This window comes from Rutidosis leptorrhynchoides, chromosome 4, assembly GCF_046630445.1.
Source record: "Rutidosis leptorrhynchoides isolate AG116_Rl617_1_P2 chromosome 4, CSIRO_AGI_Rlap_v1, whole genome shotgun sequence".
Lineage (NCBI taxonomy): Eukaryota > Viridiplantae > Streptophyta > Magnoliopsida > Asterales > Asteraceae > Rutidosis > Rutidosis leptorrhynchoides.
In genome coordinates this window covers 214,278,433-214,299,995 of record NC_092336.1, presented here as the reverse complement: position 1 = coordinate 214,299,995, position 21,563 = coordinate 214,278,433, and the positions used below count along the sequence as shown (strand labels likewise).

The 21,563-nt window shown below is 36.6% G+C and overlaps 1 protein-coding gene across 1 annotated transcript; it reads left to right on the top strand.

The window, feature by feature from the left end:
* Positions 1-1,305: 1,305 nt before the first annotated feature.
* On the top strand, positions 1,306-20,812 carry LOC139904458 (protein SPIRRIG-like). The gene is made up of 19 exons (XM_071886382.1): positions 1,306-1,490; positions 3,475-3,544; positions 3,625-3,710; positions 4,225-4,360; positions 4,447-4,503; positions 4,705-4,869; positions 5,012-5,206; positions 5,325-5,390; positions 5,628-5,742; positions 6,303-7,357; positions 7,579-8,266; positions 8,739-8,841; positions 9,009-10,090; positions 11,356-12,979; positions 13,598-16,591; positions 17,313-17,606; positions 17,887-18,193; positions 18,478-18,624; positions 19,190-20,812. Exons 1-19 carry the CDS (start codon positions 1,306-1,308, stop codon positions 20,375-20,377), a joined length of 10,557 nt encoding a protein of 3,518 aa, XP_071742483.1. The 3' UTR covers positions 20,378-20,812.
* Positions 20,813-21,563: the final 751 nt, after the last annotated feature.

Below are 21,563 nucleotides of genomic sequence, written 5' to 3'. Positions count from 1 at the left end.
CTTATAAGATTTTTCATTCCAAGAAAATTCCAAGAAGTGAACGATTCACTTACGTTGGTTCATATCTTCTTCCTGCACATTTGAGCAAAGCATAATGTCACTGGATGTGGTGAGTGTATAAGAAAAGGAATAATGAAGATATGGTTACAACGAAGGCATCATATCAAATCTAGTGGAGGTGTAACCATGTTGGGATTAGTAAGGGAAGTCATACCTCAATTTCAAGTCATCCGCAAAGACGACAATGAGTATACGTTTTCAGAGGCTGATTATCCTGATCTGAACATGATTGATATCATTCGTATCAATAACTATCTCAGCAACTTAACAGAAAGAACATTCGCATACACAAAGGCAATAGAAGGTGTGAAGTGATACATGAATGAAGATGTTGAACTAATGAGACGAGAAGCTTTTCGAATAGGAATTGAAGCTCAAAGAAAGATATTGCGCATCACTTGTCCAAATTCAGTCAATAGCAGAACTGGAGGAAATTGTTCTATTTGCAACAAAGATTGATCATGAGGATATTGTTTTTACAAACTCTCAATTAGTTGAATATATACGATTAAGATCGAGTCAATTTTAATAAATATCATAGTATGTAATGAAATTGTAATCAACTTTAATTCAATGAAATTCTATGAAGATCATAACCATCTCGAATATGTTATATCACGTTGTCATTTTTAAAGAAGGTAACTTAATTATATCATACACAAAAATCAATTTATTTGTAAAAATGATTTGATTTAGTATGATGGAAGCTTCGAGTACCCGATTTAACGATTTAACCTTACTCAACTCAACACTGCAACATGTGTGAATTGAGATAATTCTACACGGACTTAGTTTATCAATGTTTCATTGTACAAGGGCTAAACATGTTCATTCCCTTGGGAAAATAATAAGGAAGACGAAGAAGAAGAAAATAAAGAAAAAGGGTTTAGCAGTTTTCTTTCTTTCAGAATAAAAAAAGAGTAATCAGAAACCAAAAACAAAACGAGTTGCCGTCCAGCAACATTTCACACACAAAAACACACACACATAATCAACTTTTAGGGCACAAAAATTCAAAATCCCTAAATTACGATCAAAATCAACACATTGCAAAATTCGTAGATACAGACGCGTATCTAGATCAGCATTTTCTTTAGATAGATCTTATTAGATCAAATCGGAATCCTAATTAACGTCGTACGATCAGCTGACTTCGTATATCTGTTGTCCGATCGGAGATCCGGTTTGCCGGTAAATTGAACGGCGGTTGTTTGATATTTACCGGCGAATGAGTGATTTAAAACGATGAAATGGAATTCATTGCTTAGAGACTTTAAAGAGAAGGTTGGATTAACAACAGTAAGTACATCAGCTACCGCTGCTTCATCTCCATCGACATCATCTGCATCTCCATCACCTTATCATGATGCCAATAATAATGCAACATCCTCACCACAAGATTACTTCTCATCATCATCATCTTCTTCAAGGTTAGTTATTTATGTGTGTATATATTTATATATTCTGTTGATTTAAGTTAATGCCTGATTATTATGCGATGATGTTGTTTAACTTGTGACGATTTTGGAATAGGTGCTGTAATTGGAATGTTTGAGGGTTTAAGAGTTAGATATTAGGTTTAAGTTGTTATAAGGATCTGAAAGTTTGATGTTACTTAAAGCAGATCAGCTAATTAAGTAGTCATATGAATAACTTGATATGTTAAATCTGGCTATAATATATGTAAATAGCTCTAGATTTTGATAGGTATAGCACATTACTGTAATAAGGCTTTGTATGGAGTACTTGTTATATGCATTAACATATAGGTTGGAGGTGAAAATGCGAAAAGATTCATCTTGTTAGATGTATTTAAGCTCTAAGTGGAGCCGTAACATTTTCTTCAGTTGGTGCAAATTTTTGGAACATTTACCAATTAATTGCAATGCTTCATTAATATGGTGAATATAGCTCAGTAGCAGTCTTTCCTCATTAAATTCGATTGTCTTGGAAGTGGTCACTCGCATTAAAAGCAGCCTTTTGTTATAACTCGACACAATATGTAAACTTTTTTTGTTTTCCGTTTCAGTAAGTTGCACTTTTGAGTTTTTACTTCTAGATTTATGCTCTAGAAACGGTTAGTGTGTAAGTTTCATACAAAGAAAGGTTGATCACTGATAGAAAAGAATTATACTTTGGTGTTAAGAGTTTATACACTTGTTTCAAGTAGAAAGAGAGAATTTTGATAGCTAGATAAAGCTTTTAAGTATTAAGTATATTAAGTATATAAGTTAAATGATAATACATCTTGAAGTCACCAAACCATTAAGTTCTTGATGAGTTGATATCATTGAATTGAAACATTAATAGGCCAAACCACCAAAGTCCGAAGTGCGCATTTCTTTAGCGGCTGGTTTTAGTACTGTTGTGTTAACTAGTCTTACCCACTGTTGTAACAATCTCCAAATACTTATTTCTTAAGATCAGGCCGATCCGATTTTTCAATATCCGTTTAATTACTTGGTCAATGTCGGTTAAGTTCAAAAAAGATTTGTTGGTCAAAGGCGGATTTAGTCGGTCAAAACTGGTCAAAGTCAAAATTGGTCAACATTTTAATATGATTCCAAACTAGGTTTATAGAGTTTTTAATAAATGATCGGTTAAGTTTATGTTTCTAGACGACTATGTTAAAGTGTATGTTTATGCTTTTCTTCTATATTTGCACATATATTTTTGAAATTTATTATTTAAACCTATAAAAATCCAATCTGACTAATCCTCGACTAACCCCCCGAGTTGCCGATTTTCCTCTTAAGTCCCTACCTAGTACTCCCCGAGTAGCGAGTTTTGCAACCTTGGTCTTACCTGAATGTTATTCTTACGTACAAAAGACACCTTATCAAGTAAAGGATAATTCATTTCAATAATATGTGTATGATCCTGATCTTTCTTATTTTGAATGTTCACATCTTATATGAGGATTGTACAAAATTGTATAATCTACTCTTTTGGTTGTCTTAATTTATAAAGGGTACTTCTATTTACAAACATAACAAATAGTATGAGCAGATTGTTCAAACGCTGTTAGTAAATGCTGTCACATTAGATCTAATAATGACTACCGCCATAATTCTCCAAAACCATATCAAGCTATAATTTATGAGATCTTCCCGCACTAGAAAACACATACAAATGGCAGAGATTATATTTATTACTTTATCAAACACCCATCTAAATCCTTCATCAACCGTCCCATTTACAAAATTAAAGTTTAACCTATTGTATGTATTACTATCAAGCAATCTTTATGTATTAATATGGTTCGGTATATATCTCGATGATGGTGCATGCTTGCACCTATGAATTTTTGAGCCTTAGGTTTATTCTGTTTAATATATTTATATATTCCCGATTTCTGAAGTGATTGCCGATGTAAAACTCTCATGATTCACTTTTGTCATCTTGGTATCTCAGAGACAAATATGAATTGGAGTTGGACTTTAAGAGATATTGGGAAGAGTTCCGTTCTTCTTCTTCAGAGAAGGTTAGTTATTTACCCTTACAACATTTTTTGGGCATTCAGGCGAGCTGTCTAGTTCTTATGAATTTTGTCTCTTTATGCAGGAGAAAGAAAAGGCCTTGAATATGACCATTGACGTCTTCTGTAGATTTGTAAAGCAACATTCTAATGTAGCACAACTGATTACCATGTACGACAGCACCTATACTTTCTTCATATATTTCCTAGTCTATTCATTTTACAATTGTCTCTTGTATGTATGCACACAAACACATTTACCGTTGTGATTTAATCTTTAAAGTGAACTTAGTTCGTGAATATCCATTATCCCTTGCAGCATTCTAAAATCTAAAGCATTAATTTTTTGAAATGAATTTTTTTGCTATCTAAGACAATATACAACTTGCTTTTGTTTCATCCACAGTTGTAGGATGATTTCAACTTATAATGTCTAATGTTTATTGACAACTGGGATGCAGACAGTAAAAATTATTGTAGACTTCTAAAAACTAGCCATGCCACCAACAAAGAGATGGATTAAATTCCATACTTGTTATTTGAATTCAGATTCAATGCCTACAAGTATACTACACTGCAGTATAGTTGTTTGGATATGCCAAATTACTGTATCTATTTGGATATGGTTGGAACTTTAATTTGTTGCTTTAGTTTTTCTGATCTTAATAAGTATTGTTGATTTGCAGATTAGTAGAGACACATATATTTTCGTTTGTCCTGGGTAGAGCATTTGTTAGTGATATTGCAAAGTTAAGAGTGAGCAGCAAAACACGATTGTTGGAAATTGAAGGTTTGATAGGCTATTTTTCAGAGGTTACCGAGGTTTGGCTTCACGTTTCTATCTGCATCCCTTGGATTGAGATTTGAATATGTTTAATGTGCAATAATATTTGCCTGTTTATCTGTAGGATGGAATCCAGCCTGGTTCAAATCTTTTGCAGGCTGTGGAATATCTTGTATCTGGGGTACATCGCTACTCTATCATTGTTCAGTTGACTCTTTTATTGATAAGAATTTTTCATTTGCTTTCTCTACAAACTTTATGCTGTAAAATACTTATATTATGACAGTTCTGGAAAGACAAAACTTATCTGTTTTTATCTTTATCTGAATCTAAATCTAAATTTAAATATTTAAACTGATGGACCGATGTATGTTATTGACAGCCTATTGATAAGCAATCTCTCCTCGATTCTGGGATCTTATGTAGTCTCATTTCTATTCTTAATGCCCTTTTGGGTCCTGATGAAAGGAATACAAGGAAAAAGGTCACTTCCATCGAAGAGGATTCAGAAGTCATGGATAACACCGGTCCAGATCGACGACTCGAGGTATTCTATGCCTATCACTGATCTTTATATGCCACTATGTATAGCAAGCTATTTGAGGATCTAGCATACTAGGTAAAGTTGATGTTTTTGAGAGGGGCATAAGTCTTCTCCTTTTGCTAATGCTCGATTTTCTCCCTTGAAGGTAGAGGGCAGTGTTGTGCATATTATGAAGGCACTCGCAAGTCATCCTACAGCTGCTCAGAGTTTAATTGAAGACAACAAATCACTTCAATCACTCTTTGAGATGGTTGCCAATGGATCTTTGATTTTATTTTCAAGATATAAGGAAGGTCTTGTACCCTTGCACAGTATTCAGCTCCACAGACATGCAATGCAGGTCGTCTTTGAACCTTGTAAATTGACATATCTAATAATATGTTGAAACTTCATATACATATTTTTTCTTACCTTTTGTATAGATCTCTTATATATTAAATTACCATCTTGTAATCCAGATACTTGGTCTTCTGTTGGCGAATGACAATGGAAGCACTGCCAAGTACATAAGGAAGCATCAGCTGGTAATGATCTCGTTTATCTTTCTTAATTATAATTGTAATTTTTCATGTTTTGGTTGGATTGTATGTATCATGATCTAATGATCTACTCATTTTTGTATACGGAGTTTGATTATTTAGAAAATTTTGACAGTTATCTGTTGCGTTGACTCAACAGATGTGGTTTGCACTCATTGGTTGTTTTATTTCAGTGCATTCACATTTTGTTACACTTCTAATTAAGTTTTTAATAACATGCAGATGAAAGTACTGCTAACTGCTGTGAAGGACTTTAAACCAGAAACTGGAGATCCTGCATATACAATGAGCATCGTGGACTTGTTGCTTGAATGCATAGAATTGTCATACAGACCTGGTGAATTGCTTTTCTCTTTTTCATTTTGACAAAATATGTTACTATTAGATGTTCACTCAATCCTGGATGTAACTATTTTAGAGGGTGGTTAAATATGCAATCGGGAACTATCTGACTTTTTTTTTTTTCCCCCTGATTTGAAGACACAAAAATCAGTTTTGAATATCTGGATAAGCAGGTTTCGTTCTGATCATCTTAGATGTCAAGGGTCAAATGATTTGTGTTGTATAGTCAGTTTCATAGCAACTGCAACAGAATGATTATGCACTTATATAATGAAATTACATATGTGTTCCTTTGTTTAACATTTTAACATAATTTGAGAGAGTTGTACTCTCATTTTTATAATGTATCTCAGTTATTCAAACTTAAGCTATACAAATCCACAGGTCCTTTTACCAGTCAATGTATTATAATTAAAAGTTCTTGTATTGGTCTAAATTTTTCTTTCTTTTTCTTGTTTACTCTTTTAGCATACCCCAAGTAGCTTAGAAATTATAAATAATTTTTTTACGTTGTTAAAAATCTCATTATATTTGAAAACAATAATTTTTTTACAGAGGCTGGAGATATAAGGCTCAGGGAGGATGTTCGAAATGCTCATGGGTATCAGTACCTTGTTCAGTTTGCATTAGTTCTTTCAAAGAACCAGGAATATGAGAAGGGAAAAGGGGACACCTCATCACAAGATCTCTCACCCACTCTTTCAAGATTACTTGATGTTCTTGTCAATCTAGCTCAAACGGGTCCACCTGATGCCACTTTGACTAGTTCAAAGGGTAATCGCAGAAGTCGAACTTCGTCTTCCGACCGCTTTCCTGATGATAATTGGGAAAAGGACAACTATAAAGTCAAAGATATCGACGCTATCCAAGTATTACAGGACATTTTTCTCAAAGCAGATAGCAGGGAACTTCAGGCTGAAGTTCTAAATAGAATGTTTAAGATTTTTTCAAGTCATCTTGAGAATTACATGTTGTGTCAGCAGTTGCGAACGGTGCCCTTGTTGATCCTTAATATGGGTGGCTTCCCACCTTCTTTGCAAGAAATTATCCTTAAGATTCTTGAATATGCAGTAACCGTTGTTAACTGTATACCTGAACAAGAATTGTTAGCCCTTTGCTGCTTGTTACAACAACAAATAACATCCGAGTTGAAGCACACTATCTTATCATTCTATATAAAGTTATTGTCATTTGATCAACAATACAAAAAGGTCTTGCGCGAAGTTGGGGTGTTGGAAGTTTTAATAGATGATCTCAAGCAGCACAAGTTTCTATTGGGTCCTGAGCAGCATAATGGTAACAACGATGATTTTGAAAAGAAGTCAAACTCTAGCAGCTTTAAGAAACATTTAGACAGTAAAGATGCAATCATTTCATCTCCAAAGTTATTGGATTCAGGTTCGGGAAAATTCTCTCTTTTTGAAACCAAATCCACGGTTTCAGTTGCTTGGGATTGTCTGTTCTATTTAATGAAGAAAGCAGAACAGAATCAAGTGACGTTCCGTTCTGCTAATGGTGTAACAACCGCACTTCCTTTTCTGGTGTCTGATATCCACCGTCCTGGCGTCCTTCGTGTGTTATCATGTTTGATTATTGAAGATTCTGCACAGGTTCAATATATTTATCCTTTTATTATTGTTCTCACTAAAGGTGGCAAGATGGGTTGGTTGGGGATGGGTAAGTATCAAAATGGATGGGTTCACCTGAAGAGACTTCAGTCTTCTTTATTTATATTAATATTTCTAATTTCTATTCCGTTTATTTTGGTTTTGTTGTTTTGATCCATCTAATGTAAGTACCCATATTGATCATTAAAAGTTATATTGATTAGGTTCATTCTGAGGAACTGAGCATGCTGGTTGACATTTCAAAAAGTGGGATGGTTACAAGTGCTTTAGGATCTCAATATGGCCTTCAAGATGATGCAAAATGTGATGTTTTTGGAGCCATATGGCGGGTCTTAGGAGCTAATGCTTCTGCTCAGAGAATATTTGGTGAAGCCACTGGATTCTCTCTTCTCTTAACAACACTTCATAGTTTTCAAGGAGATAAAGGGCAGATTGAACCTGCTCGTTTAAGTGTTTGCACAAAAGTTTTCACATATTTACTGCGTGTAACTACAGCTGGGGTGTGCGATAATGCTGTTAATAGGGAGAAGTTAAATGCAATTCTATCCTCACACACTTTCTATGATCTTTTATCCGAGTCCGGTTTAATTTGCGTGGAGTGTGAAAGGCAAGTAATGCATTTGCTCCTTGAACTTGCACTCGAGATCGTTCTTCCGCCTTTTTCGACCCTGGAAACAAATTCTCCTGAGAGTTCGTCAGCTAGTTTTCATATAGTTACTCATTCAGGATCCTTTTTTCCTGAAAAAGAGCGAATATATAATGCTGGTGCTCTGAGGGTCTTAATTCGTTCATTGTTGCTTTTCACTCCAAAATTGCAGCTGGAGTTGCTGAAACTAATCGAAGAGCTTGCTCGTGCTGGCCCATTTAATCAAGAAAACCTAACATCTGCGGGTACACTATCTTTTTACATATGGCATGCATTTCTATAAGTAGAGGATATAGGCAGGTTGAGTACTTGCATAATACTGGCTTGGCTCAGAACACTTGATTGTTTGGTGCTTGACGAATCGGGTTGGGTTGACCTGATAACTTTTTTGTTCAAAATTTTTCAAAATTTCTTAAAATAATTAGCTTACAAACTGATTATACAAATTATATAATTTCCTTGACAACCTATTTCTTTTTCGCTTTGTTTTGAATAAAATGATGTTAGAAGTCCTTTACTTCTATGCATATAGTAATATACCCATCTGAATGATGTTTAATCCAATCTCTCTATACTTGGATTTTTTACTTCATCCATTTGATCCGTTTGGTATGATCATAAAATGAAATGAACCATACAGAAATTTAAGCATTAGATTTTTTACCTCTACATCAGAAGAATTAGTATCTTACTTTTCGCTGTATCTTCTGTGTTTAGGTTGTGTGGAACTTCTCTTGGAGACGATATGCCCCTTCCTTTCGGGTTCTTCCTCTCTGCTTTCACATGCTTTAAAGATTGTTGAAGTACTTGGGGCTTACAGGTAGTCCTTTTTATATCCAGAAGTTAGATTTAAGTTGTTTTTCTTTGCATGAAATTTATTCAGTTGCAATTTACTACTTGCAAACTGGGTACTGAAACGTAACTGTAGAACAAAGGGTGTACATATCATGTTTAAATCTGTATCTGAGTATATGCTTCTGGTTTCAGATTATCAACAGCAGAACTTAGGACAATTATACGATGCCTTCTGCAACTGAGACAGAAAAATCCTGGTCATATTCTAGTTGATATGATGGAAAAGATGGTCATCATGCAAGATATGACTTCAGAGCATGTTCCTCTTGCACCATTCATAGAAATGGATATGAGAAAGATCGGATATGCATCCATACATGTGTCGTTAGGAGAAAGATCATGGCCACCTGCAGCTGGATATTCGTTTGTTTGTTGGTTTCAGTACCGGAATTTCTTGAAACCAAACACCAAAGATTCGGAATCTTCAAAACCTATATTTTCTAGAAGGAACGGAATGCGTATATTCTCGGTCGGTGCTACTGATGATAGTGATACATTCTATGCAGAACTTTGTCTTCAAGAGGATGGAAGGTTGACCCTAGCAACAAGCAATTCGTCTTCGTTGACTTTTTCAGGGCTAGATATAAACGAAGACCAGTGGCATCATCTTGCGGTGGTGCACAGCAAACCGAATGCTTTGGCAGGGTTATTCCAAGCTAGTGTCGCGTATGTTTATCTTAATGGGAAACTTAGACACACGGGTAGATTAGGATACTCCCCCTCGCCAGTTGGCAAGTCTCTGCAGGTAACGATCGGGACACCAGTAACTCATGCACGTGTCAGCGACTTGTCGTGGACCCTACGATCGTGCTATTTGTTTGAAGAAGTATTGACACCGGGTTCCATTTATTTTATGTATATTCTGGGCAGAGGGTATAGAGGTCTTTTTCAAGACACGAATCTTTTACAGTTTGTGCCCAACCAAGCATGTCGTGGGGCGAGTATGGCCATTTTAGATTCTTTAGAGACAGATTTGGCGCTCATGTCAAATAATCAGAAGGCTGAGAGTGGTAGTAAGCAAGGATACTCTAGGAATGATCGTAGTGGAATTGTTTGGGATTTTGAAAGATTAGGGAACCTCTCGTTACAGCTTTCGGGAAGGAAATTAATATTTGCATTTGATGGTACGTCTACAGAAGCCTTTCCTGCTTCGGGAACTTTATCAATGCTCAATTTAGTTGATCCAGTCTCTGCAGCCGCTTCTCCTATTGGAGGTACGTTGCAAATTTTTGATCATTAACAAATAAGTAGAGGTGGAACTTTCAACTTATTTACTTATGGATGGGAGGATGTGAGTTATGATGTATCCCTAACAGGTAAAATGGGTTACATGAATAAATTTAGCCAAAATGGGAAACACGAGTATATAAAGAAAATTAATCAACAGATAATAGTACCTAAGTTTGGTGCTGTTAGATGAAATGCAAGGACTTAATCTGTATATGATAAAAGCTAATGGACTACTACTGTAGAATTGATGATTGTTGATTGGTCAGCAGTCTCTATAGTCATTTAGATTGTAGAAATGGTTATCAGATTTAATGCATTGACTATTTATAACAAAAGGGACAAAATGAACACTAAATGGTTGCTGGTCTGGACAACTGACCTGGATCAACCCTTTAGTGATGCAGTTGACTTTGGAAGTGTTAGAATTAAATATGCGTTAAATGTATTAAATATGTATTTTGTGCTAGAGAATTCTAGCTTAGTCTTATGGACTTTCATATGGCATCATTGTATCTATATATACTCATTTCCTACTAGAAGTAAGAAGCATGTAATACAAATAGAGATGTAGTCCTTTGGGTGTTTGGTTGTTCATAGTAAATACTGTGTTCATAGTAAATACTGTCCTTTTTTCTTTTGTTCATATCTTTAGATTCCAGTTTCTGATTACATGAAGCAAATGTTGACTGTAAAAGTTACTTATTTGTGACCAGAATGAATAAATTCAACCCAACCCAACCAAATTCACCTTTTTCTACTTTCAACCCTTTAGTGCAGAGATGGCTATACTGATCCTTTTATCTTTGAAATAGTTTATTTGCCTACTTTAATCCTTCTATTCTGAAATATGTTATTCGGCTACTTTGATGCTTTTATGTTGAAATAGGATGATTCGTTTCAAGGAAAACATGCCAAATGGGGTGTAAATTACTGAAAATGTTTGTAGCATACATGATCTCTCAGCTAAAAATATCAGATTAATTTTCATAATGCATCTATATGTATCTTCTTTTTATACGTTAATAACTTTGATGATAAAGGAAATGGTAAAGAGGCGGTGGTGGGTCACACTGGCCAACTCATTATCTACCTGCTACACAACCCACCCAACCTGCCCATTTTGCCACCATTAGTTATCATGAACTGGAATCAAATAGATAACCTCAGGGGTCATTGTATGCATTTCTTCTGTCATCCTTTCTGCCATTTCCAAAATTTATCTGAATTTAAGTTTGATTTCTCTATCCAGGTATACCACGCTTTGGACGTCTTCATGGTGACGTGTATGTCTGTAAGCATTCTATAATTGGTGAAACCTTACGTCCAATTGGTGGAATAGCTGTCGTCTTAGCCCTCATTGAAGTAGCAGAGACCAGTGAGATGCTACAAATGGCACTCACACTTCTTGCCGGTGCACTTAATCAAAATCCTCAAAACATTCGTGACATGCAAGCTTTTAGAGGGTATCACTTACTAGCCCTCTTTCTACATTCAAGAATGTCGATGTTCGATATGCGGTCACTTGAGATTTTCTTTCAAATTGCTGCTTGTGAGGTGTCTTTTCCAGAACCCAAAAAGTCAGAAGAAACTCGAAATACACTGTCACCGTCACCATCAACAACTGTGAATGAAATGAGTTTTGAAGAGCTCAATCTAACTAAATTCCGTGATGAGAATTCCTCAGATAGTTCGCGTGATGACATGGATGATTTCTCTATGCCAAAAGACACTTTTAGTCATCTCTCTGAATTAGACAACGACATACCTCCTGAAACATCGAATTGCATAGTTCTTTCAAATGCAGATATGGTTGAGCACGTGTTGTTAGACTGGACTGTGTGGGTAGCAGCTGAAATTCCAATTCAAATAGCTCTGTTAGGGTTTCTTGAAAATCTCGTCTCGATGCATTGGTACCGGAATCATAACCTCACCATTTTGCGTAGGATAAACCTTGTTCAACATCTGCTTGTTACCCTTCAAAGGGGTGATGTAGAGGTCCCCGTACTAGAAAAATTAGTTGTGCTTCTAGGTGTGATTTTGGAGGACGGTTTTGTCATTTCCGAACTTGAGCATGTTGTTCGATTTGTGATAATGACTTTTGACCCCCCTGAACCAACTTCACGGATTCAAATAATTAGGGAGCCAATGGGAAAACATATTATCGTTAGAAATATGCTGCTCGAAATGCTGATTGATCTTTTAGTCACCATCTCATCAGAAGAGCTTCTTGAACAGTGGCATAAGATTGTCTCATCAAAATTGATAACATATTTTCTTGATGAAGGTGTTCATCCCACAAGTATGAGATGGATCATGACTCTTCTTGGTGTATGTCTTACATCTTCACCTACTTTTGCTCTCAAGTTTAGAACTAGTGGTGGGTACGAAGGATTAATGAGAGTGCTACCGAGTTACTATGACTCCCCAGATATCTATTATGTTCTCTTTTGTTTAATATTCGGGAAGCCTGTTTATCCAAGATTGCCAGAAGTCCGAATGTTGGACTTTCATGCCCTTATGCCAAACGATGGAAACCATGTCGAATTGAAGTTTCTAGAACTTTTGGACTCTGTAATTGCAATGGCCAAATCAACTTTTGATAGGTTATCCGTCCAGACTCAAGTTGGTGGGGGGCTTGTTGCAGAGCTTGTAGATGGGAGTACAGAAATGACAGGTGACCTCCAGGGTGAAGCTTTGATGCACAAAACGTATGCTGCCCGTCTTATGGGTGGAGATGCTTCGGCACCTGCTGCTACAGCTTCGGTTCTTAGGTTCATGGTTGACTTAGCCAAAATGTGTCCTCCGTTTTTGGCTGTCTGCAGACGAGCTGAGTTTATTGAGAGCTGTGTCGATCTTTATTTCACATGTGTCAGGTTCTGCTTTCACTTTTTCTTTGCTTCTTTATTTGAAAGATACGATGCGGCAAAACATATCATCGCATTAGCCGTGTTGTTAAAATTATGATCTAACCATTTTGATTAAATGAGGTTGCAAAACAGTTGTCTCTTGGATTGACTAACAGATGAACACGTATCAATTTTAATAGGGGCCGGTCTGGGGTAGCCAATTTTTTGTCCATTATCAAATAATTTTTTTAAGTCTTCGTTGAATCTGATTACAAAACAGGCTTTATTGTGTTATTACACAGATTATGTTATATAAATGGTTTTTAGGGGTGGGGTTGTTTGGGTGGGTGGGTGGGGGGCTGGGTTGGGGGGGGGGGGGGGGGGGGGGGGGGGGGGGCTCACTCTTAACACATCTAATAAGTTCTATTTTTAGTTGTTTTTCTAATTAAAAGGATTAGATTCAGCCCAAGCTGACCCATTTATAAGTTCTTTTGACTCATATGACCTGTCTTCTTTTCTTTTTATTTTGTTCTACTTTCTTGACTTGTTAGAATTTAAGTTCTAACAGACCCTCATGTTACTCATTGTGCTGTTAATTTTACTATTTTTTTTTTTTTTTAATTCTTCCATGTCCTGTGAATTTAGGGCTGCTCATGGGGTGATGATGGCGAAAGAGCTATCAGTAAAAGCAGAAGACAAGAACATAATTGATGGTGATGACTCTAGCAGTTCACAGAACACATTTTCCAGTTTGCCCCATGAACAAGAAGAATCTGCTAAAACCTCCATAAGCATCGGAAGCTTCCCTCCAGTCCAGGGAAGTGCTAGTTCTGATGATATTCCCGTTGTCACTAACAATATCAACAAGAGTCAACTCAAAAGTCAACCACTGGAATCAAAAAAGTCAACTGAAGAACCTGCACCGTCTGTCTTAACCGTTGATGGTGAACCACTTGATCACCCATCTGACACCAAGCAGTTCAATTACCATGAACTCAAAATCACCCCTGTTAATGTTCACCCAGCTGGTTCACTGGGTTCTCCATCTTTAAGTATATTTGATTCTCCGATTTTATCTGAGAGATCAAATTCTCGTTTTCAGTCCATACCCTCACCATCTCAGATTCTTGGTTTGCCATCTTGGCTGGGATCAGCTGCGTCTCCTGTTGAATCTTCTGTATCTTTGAACGAACCCGAGTCAACCCCTGACTTAAAGTCTCCACTTCTCCTACCTAACTCTGCAAATTCGTTTTCTACAGTTAACCCAAAACTGATTCTTGATGTGGATGATTCTGGTTATGGAGGGGGCCCTTGTGCTATAGGCGCAACTGCCATGCTCGATTTCACGGCGGAAGTTCTTGCTGATTTTGTAACGGAGCAGATAAGATCAACACCCATTATTGAAACCATTTTGGAAACAGTCCCTTTATATATCGATTCCGAATCTGTATTGGTCTTCCAGGGTTTGTGTCTTACGAGACTCATGAACTTCCTAGAGAGACGGCTGTTGCGGGATGATGAAGAAGAAGATAAGAAACTCGATAAAACCCGATGGTCGTTGAATTTAGATGCTCTGTGTTATATGATTGTGGACCGTGTTTATATGGGTGCGTTTCCTCAACCGGCTGCTGTACTGAAAACACTCGAGTTCTTTCTGTCAATGTTACAGCTGGCAAATAAAGATGGTAGAATTGAACAAGCATTGCCAGCTGGCAAAGGGATTTTGTCGATCGGAAGAGGAGTTAGACAACTTGAGGCTTATGTACATTCAGTTTTTAAGAATATGAATCGGGTTACCATGTACTGTTTTCTCCCTTCGTTTTTGATATCAATTGGTGAAGATGAATTTCTTTTACGCTTAGGCTTACAAATTGAGCCAAGAAAGAGATTGTTCACAAACGGGTCACAAGAAGAGGGAGTGATAGACATATGCACAGTTTTACAGTTATTGGTTGCTCATAACCGAATCATCTTTTGCCCGAGTAATTTAGATACCGATCTAATTTGCTGTCTTTGTATAAACTTAATCTCACTTTTACATGATCAGAGACCAAATGCACGGAACTTAGCTGTTGACATCCTTAAGAATCTTCTCGTGCACCGTCGACCTGCACTCGAGGATCTGCTTGTCTCAAAACCGAACCAAGGTCCGGTTTTGGATGTTTTGCATGGCGGGTTTGACCTTCTTCTTACTGGAACGTTGACCACCTTTTTTGATTGGCTATACATGTCTGATCTTATTGTTAATAAAACTTTGGAACAGTGTGCTGCTATTATGTGGGTACAATATGTTGCTGGGTCTGTTAAGTTTCCTGGAGTTCGTATAAAAGGTATGGATGGTCGTAGAAAGAAAGAAATCGGTAGAAAATCACGTGATTCAATGAAATTAGATCAAAGACATTGGGAGCAGGTTAATGAGAGGAGGATTGCGTTGGATGTGGTTCGTGATACAATGTCGACTGAATTAAGAGTCGTTCGTCAAGATAAATATGGATGGGTACTGCATGCTGAGAGTGAATGGCAAACACATCTTCAACAACTTATACATGAACAAGGTATTTTCTCGTTACCCAAATCAAATACGAGTAATGAGCCTGAATGGCAGCTTTGTCCGATTGAAGGCCCATATCGAATGAGAAAGAAATTGGAGCGTTGCAAATTGAAAGCTGACACGGTCCAACACATTTTAAGTGGAAAATTTGAATTTGAGGAGAAGACCGAAAATGCTTTTGCTGATTCAGATTCTGGTTCCGGTTCAGATCTTCTTGCTAACATGTTGTCGAATGACGCAAAGCAGGAATCATTTGATGATGAAATGTATGATGAATCGATCTTTAAGGAATCTGGCGGAATGAAAGTTTGGAATAATAGTAATAATGATAGGGATAGTAGCATCAATGATGAAAGTCTTCATTCTGCTGCTGAATTCAGTATGAAGTCCAGCTCAGCAACTGCACCTTTTACAGAAAGCATCCAAGAAAAATCAATTTTGAATTCTCCAAAGAAGTCAATTTTGAGTTCATCTACACGATTTGACGAAGTAAAATCAGTGGAAGACAAATTGGATAAGGAATTAAGTAACAACGGGGAGTACTTAATTAGGCCTTATCTGTTACCCACAGAGAAGATAAAGTTTAGATACAACTGTGAAAGAGTTGTGGGTCTTGATAAACATGATGGGATCTTTCTTATTGGAGAACTTTGTTTATATGTCATTGAGAATTTCTACATTGATGAGTCCGGTTGTATATGTGAGAAGGAAAGTGAAGATGGACTTTCGGTTATCGATCAAGCTTTAGGTGTTACAAAAGATTTCTCTATGAGTATGGACTCGGGGTCTAAGTTGACATCTTCTTGGGATATCAATGTAAAGCCGAATAGTGGGGGAAGGGCTTGGGAATATAATGGTGGTGCGTGGGGTAAAGAAAAAGTCACTATTAGTGGGAACATACCTCATCTATGGCGAATGTGGAAACTTAATAGTGTTCATGAGATTTTGAAGCGTGATTACCAGTTACGTCCTGTTGCTGTTGAGATATTCAGTATGGATGGATGCAATGATCTTCTTGTTTTCCATAAAAAGGAAAGGGAGGAAGTTTTCAAAAATCTGTTGGCCATGAATCTTCCTAGAAACAGCATGTATGTATTTTTCATATGCCTCATTTCATTTATATCTTTCTCTATTTCAGTTCATTTAGTATATTCTTTTCATGATGGTTGGTGGTGGTTACAATTCAAAATCAGTTCGGGTCAAAACTGGTGGGTCAAAATGTGTTGGGTTAACTTGCCAATACTTCTGGGATTTTTTCTGGTTTTAGAATTACTGTCACTAAACTTTTTTGTTAAATAATGATATACTTTTCCACTTCTATCTTTTTCGAATAAACAATCTAACACTTTGGTGTGTTATGGTATTATAGGGGATCTAAAAACGTTCTATTGCTTACATCTTAGCTAGATATTATAACTATTTACAGTTCTCTTATCCATTTGATCGGCAAGCAATAAAGATAACCTGATTGATCCATCTCCATATAAATGACTTGTAGTTCCCTCCATTCGTTATCCTTTTGTATAATAGTTTAACTGTACATGCTGCAGTTATATACTGAATTACTGATTGAGTTGTTCCAAAGTAGAGATTATCAGTTCTTCTAATACTTGACTGCTCAAATCATGTAATTCATAGTGTATAGAATTAATTTTCTTGCTTCTAAACTCTTCACCATATAGTAGAGCCCTGAAGTATCAAAATGTGTTTTCTTTAAAAGGTTGATCGAAACTTATACTTGGAAGCATTGAAGATAATGATGTCAACGTACTGATTTTTCTTTTTTTTTTTTTTTTTTTAAAAAAACAGGTTGGACACAACAATTTCAGGATCAGTGAAACAAGAAAGTGCTTTTAAGATCATGGCTAAATCGTTTTCTAAGAGGTGGCAAAATGGAGAAATTAGTAATTTCCAGTACCTAATGCATCTCAACACGCTTGCAGGTCGTGGGTACAGTGATCTTACACAATACCCAGTCTTCCCTTGGGTTTTAGCAGATTATGAGAGTGAAGATCTGGACTTAACTGATGAAAAATCGTTTCGAAAACTTGACAAACCCATGGGATGTCAAACAGAAGAGGGAGAAGATGAGTTTAAGAAAAGGTTTGTATTGTATGAGGTCACTCTTGACACATTTACTTATAAATGGATCAATTTGGACTTGACTTTAATAGCTCCAAAATTTTTCCTTAAAATGTAAACAAGGCCAATGGCTTGATTGTTGCCAAAGTTTCTTTTTATACATTAAAAGCTCTTGCCTTTTAGAAAATAAATAAAAACATTAAAAAGTCTTGCACTTTTCATTCACAAATAAGGTATATACTATAGAAAGTCTTTAATATTATAGTCTATCTTACACGTCAATCATGTTGTTTTTTGTCAGGTATGAAAGCTGGGATGATCCGGAGATCCCGAAATTTCATTATGGATCTCACTATTCTAGTGCTGGAATTGTTCTTTTCTATCTTTTACGGTTACCACCGTTTAGTACAGAAAATCAAAAGCTGCAGGGTGGTCAGTTTGATCATGCTGATCGCCTTTTCAATAGTGTACGAGATACATGGGCAAGTGCTGCTGGAAGAGGCAACACATCTGATGTAAAGGAACTCATTCCAGAATTCTTTTATATGCCAGAATTCTTGGAAAACAGATTTGATCTTGACCTTGGAGAGAAACAATCTGGAGAAAAGGTTTGTTTCTTTTCAAGGAAAATAGCGTTCATTACTTATTTCAGTATTTATGTCAAAAGTAGAGATGGGTTAAACAGTTAGGTAGTGGAACATAATGGGATGGATCAAAAAGGTGGTTTATGATATGGGCCAAAACAGTCTGGGTTGCTTGACTTGCTCTTTCAACCCGTTTCATATTTGACATGTTTTACATCATCACCCATAAATACTCCCCAAGTTGATCCTTTTATATTTACTTACCATGGAATTATTTAAAAATGTTTTATCATTGGATGGTTTTTCAGGTTGGAGGTGTTGCGTTACCTCCTTGGGCCAAAGGTAGTGCTAGAGAGTTCATTAGAAAGCATAGGGAAGCTCTCGAATCTGATTACGTTTCTGAAAATTTGCATCACTGGATAGATCTCATCTTTGGTTATAAACAACGAGGGAAGGTTAGTGTTGTCGTTCTCCTTTTGTTTCTGAATAATCAAAAGTAACTATCGCCAGTTGAAGCATTTAATTCAGATTATCACGTGCTTAAAGATGTGTGCCACTTGTTTTGAAAGGGATTATATGATTTCCATGTTTAAAATGAAGCGTTTGACCAAGTTTGATCATCCAAGGAATTTAAAAATACAATGATCAAATAATTATAATTCTTGTGAAAAAAGAGATACATCTTTTTGTCGTGAAATTAGAAATCTTTCAAAATTGGTTAAGAAAGGTAATTTTATTTTACCCTAGTTTTTTTGCTGGTATGAAACCCGATAATCCAAAAACTTGTTATTTTTCAAGATCAACTGAATATGTTTATTCACATCTCTGAAATTGATTATTACAAGTATTTAAGTTACAATAATCAGATAATCAATTTGAAATTGCAAATTTAAACATCCTCTTAAATTCAGCAACTCTTTACCTATTCCAAATATGATTATTTGAATCCTAAATAGACGAAATCTACAAGTTCACATACCTGAACACATTCATCTGCTTATTTACTATTTCTTTTTACAGGCGGCTGAAGAAGCTGTAAACGTATTCTACCACTACACATATGAAGGAAACGTCGACATAGATGCAGTTACCGATCCTTCATTGAAAGCATCCATTTTAGCTCAAATCAATCATTTTGGTCAAACACCCAAGCAGCTATTTCAACGGGCTCATCCCAAGAGAAAGAAAGATAAAAGACATCCAATTAATCCACTCAAATACTCAAATTACCTCGTCCCACACGAGATTCGTAAAAGTGCATCCGCCATCGCCCAAATCGTCACTTCAAATGACAAAATTCTCATGGTTGGACCCAACAATCTTCTAAAACCCAGAACCTACGCCAATTACGTTGCCTGGGGTTTCCCAGACCGTAGTTTGAGATACATGAGCTATGATCAAGATAAGCTTCTTTCAACCCACGAAAACCTCCATGGCGGCAACCAGATCCAGTGTGCCAGTGCTAGCCATGATGGTCAGCTTCTAGTCACTGGTGCAGACGACGGGTTAGTTTGTGTTTGGCGGGTCGGTACCTACAGTGGGTCCCGCGCGCCACGGTCTTTACAATTGGAAAAGGCACTTTCTGCTCATACATCAAAAATCACGTGTCTTCACATTTGCCAGCCGTACATGATTATTATAAGTGGTTCAGATGACCGCACCGTTGTCTTATGGGATCTTAGCTCATTGGTTTTCATTAGACAACTACCCGAGTTTCCATCTCCAGTTTCAGCTATTTATATGAACGAATTAACAGGAGAAATCGTGACAGCTGCCGGGATTATGCTTGCTGTTTGGAGTATAAACGGCGACTGTTTAGCTGTTGTTAACACATCACAACTTCCGTCTGATTTCATTGTGTCTGTGACCACTTGCACGTTCTCTGATTGGTTGGAAACAAACTGGTATGTCTCGGGTCATCAGAGTGGTGCGGTTAAGGTTTGGCAAATGGTTCATAACTCCAGTGAAGGTGTCCAAACTAATACAAACCAAACATTTGGGCTTGGTCGAGGTGGTCAGTTGCCTGAATACACTTTGGTCTTACGAAAGGTGCTGAGGGGTCATAAACACTCTGTCACAGCCCTTCACCTCACAAGTGACATGAAGCAGCTTTTGAGTGGGGATTCAAGTGGCCATTTGATTTCATGGACGTTACCCGATGAAACTTTGAGAAATTCTATTAAAAAGGGGGTGGTTTTAGTTTCTTAATTAAAGTATAATCATGACAAGTGACACCATTTTGTTTTTCAGAAACGGGACCCGTCACCCCAACGGGTTAACGGGTTCAGTGTCCATCCTCCTAACACGAAAAGGGCTGGCCCGGGATTAGAGGTTGAGGTGAAGAGAAAGCTATGGGATCACGTGCTTTGTTGGGGAATGGAGGATTGTGAAACGTTTATTGTTTTTGTTTATTTGAACTAATAGTGTACATAGAAGAAGGGGTTAATTTAAATCTGGATTATAAATTTGAATTTGTATAGCTGTGCAAGAAGGGAGATCAGTTGAGACTTGAGACTGTGATGCCCCTATTTTGGCCTGGGGAATATAGTTTCTGTTGTGTTTTTATTGACATTTTTTGTTCCATTTGTAAGAATATACACATGATTTGTTAGTCTTCAAATCTATAGTGGAAATTTTAAATTTCGTTTACGTGTCTTTTAAGCAAGGTTGTAATTTTCTATTAATCGGGATTTATTTTTACTCTGACTCGATTAGTTTTAAAACAACTTGATAGTTTGTAATTATTTTTTCATAATCCGGATTAATTCACCAAAGATGGTAAAAAAGGGTCTAAATTAGACATGGTCAACATTTTAAACATCGTCAAACTTAGAATAAATATTTGAACAATTGAACGATTATGCTTATATTTTCACCGGAGATCTTTTTGGTCTCGGCTCTCGGGTAGAGGAATAGATGAGTTTGTCCACCTTTTGTAATTGTTTACTTGATGCAAAAAAACACTTGTACATTAAATAAAGTCAATCACCCTCTAAAAATAACTACATGTACCATCATTTTTTACAATAAACTAGTACGCAATGCCCGTGCGTTGCACGTACATGGTTAGGATTTGTGTACGACGCATGTGTTTTGTGTTGGTGGTTCCATTCAGTGACTCTGCCACCGATTCATTGAAGTTTTGCATATAACATATGGATACATGTTTAGGATTAACGACGGAAGACATACCTAGAGGTATATCTATGTTTGTAATCTAATGGTCTGGCGTTGTACTCATGTTTGTACCTTGTATATCAGTATCACAAGTGATGTAAGTGATCTAGATGATAATGTGTCCAAATGTTAAAGTTACTCTATTGTTTGTTTTTTTTATTCTCATTTGGAGTCACTAAACTTCAATTCATAAAGACTTTTCATTTTCTTTTCTATA

What these genes read in the sequence shown, in the direction of transcription:
- LOC139904458 (XM_071886382.1), top strand. Translation starts at nt 1,306, where the DNA reads ATGAAATGGAATTCATTGCTTAGAGACTTTAAAGAGAAGGTTGGATTA. An exon ending in ATTTTTCAGAGGTTACCGAG is followed by an intron (nt 4,361 to 4,446) that starts GTTTGGCTTCAC and finishes GTTTATCTGTAG; the next exon opens with GATGGAATCCAGCCTGGTTC. An exon ending in AGAAACAATCTGGAGAAAAG is followed by an intron (nt 18,194 to 18,477) that starts GTTTGTTTCTTT and finishes ATGGTTTTTCAG; the next exon opens with GTTGGAGGTGTTGCGTTACC.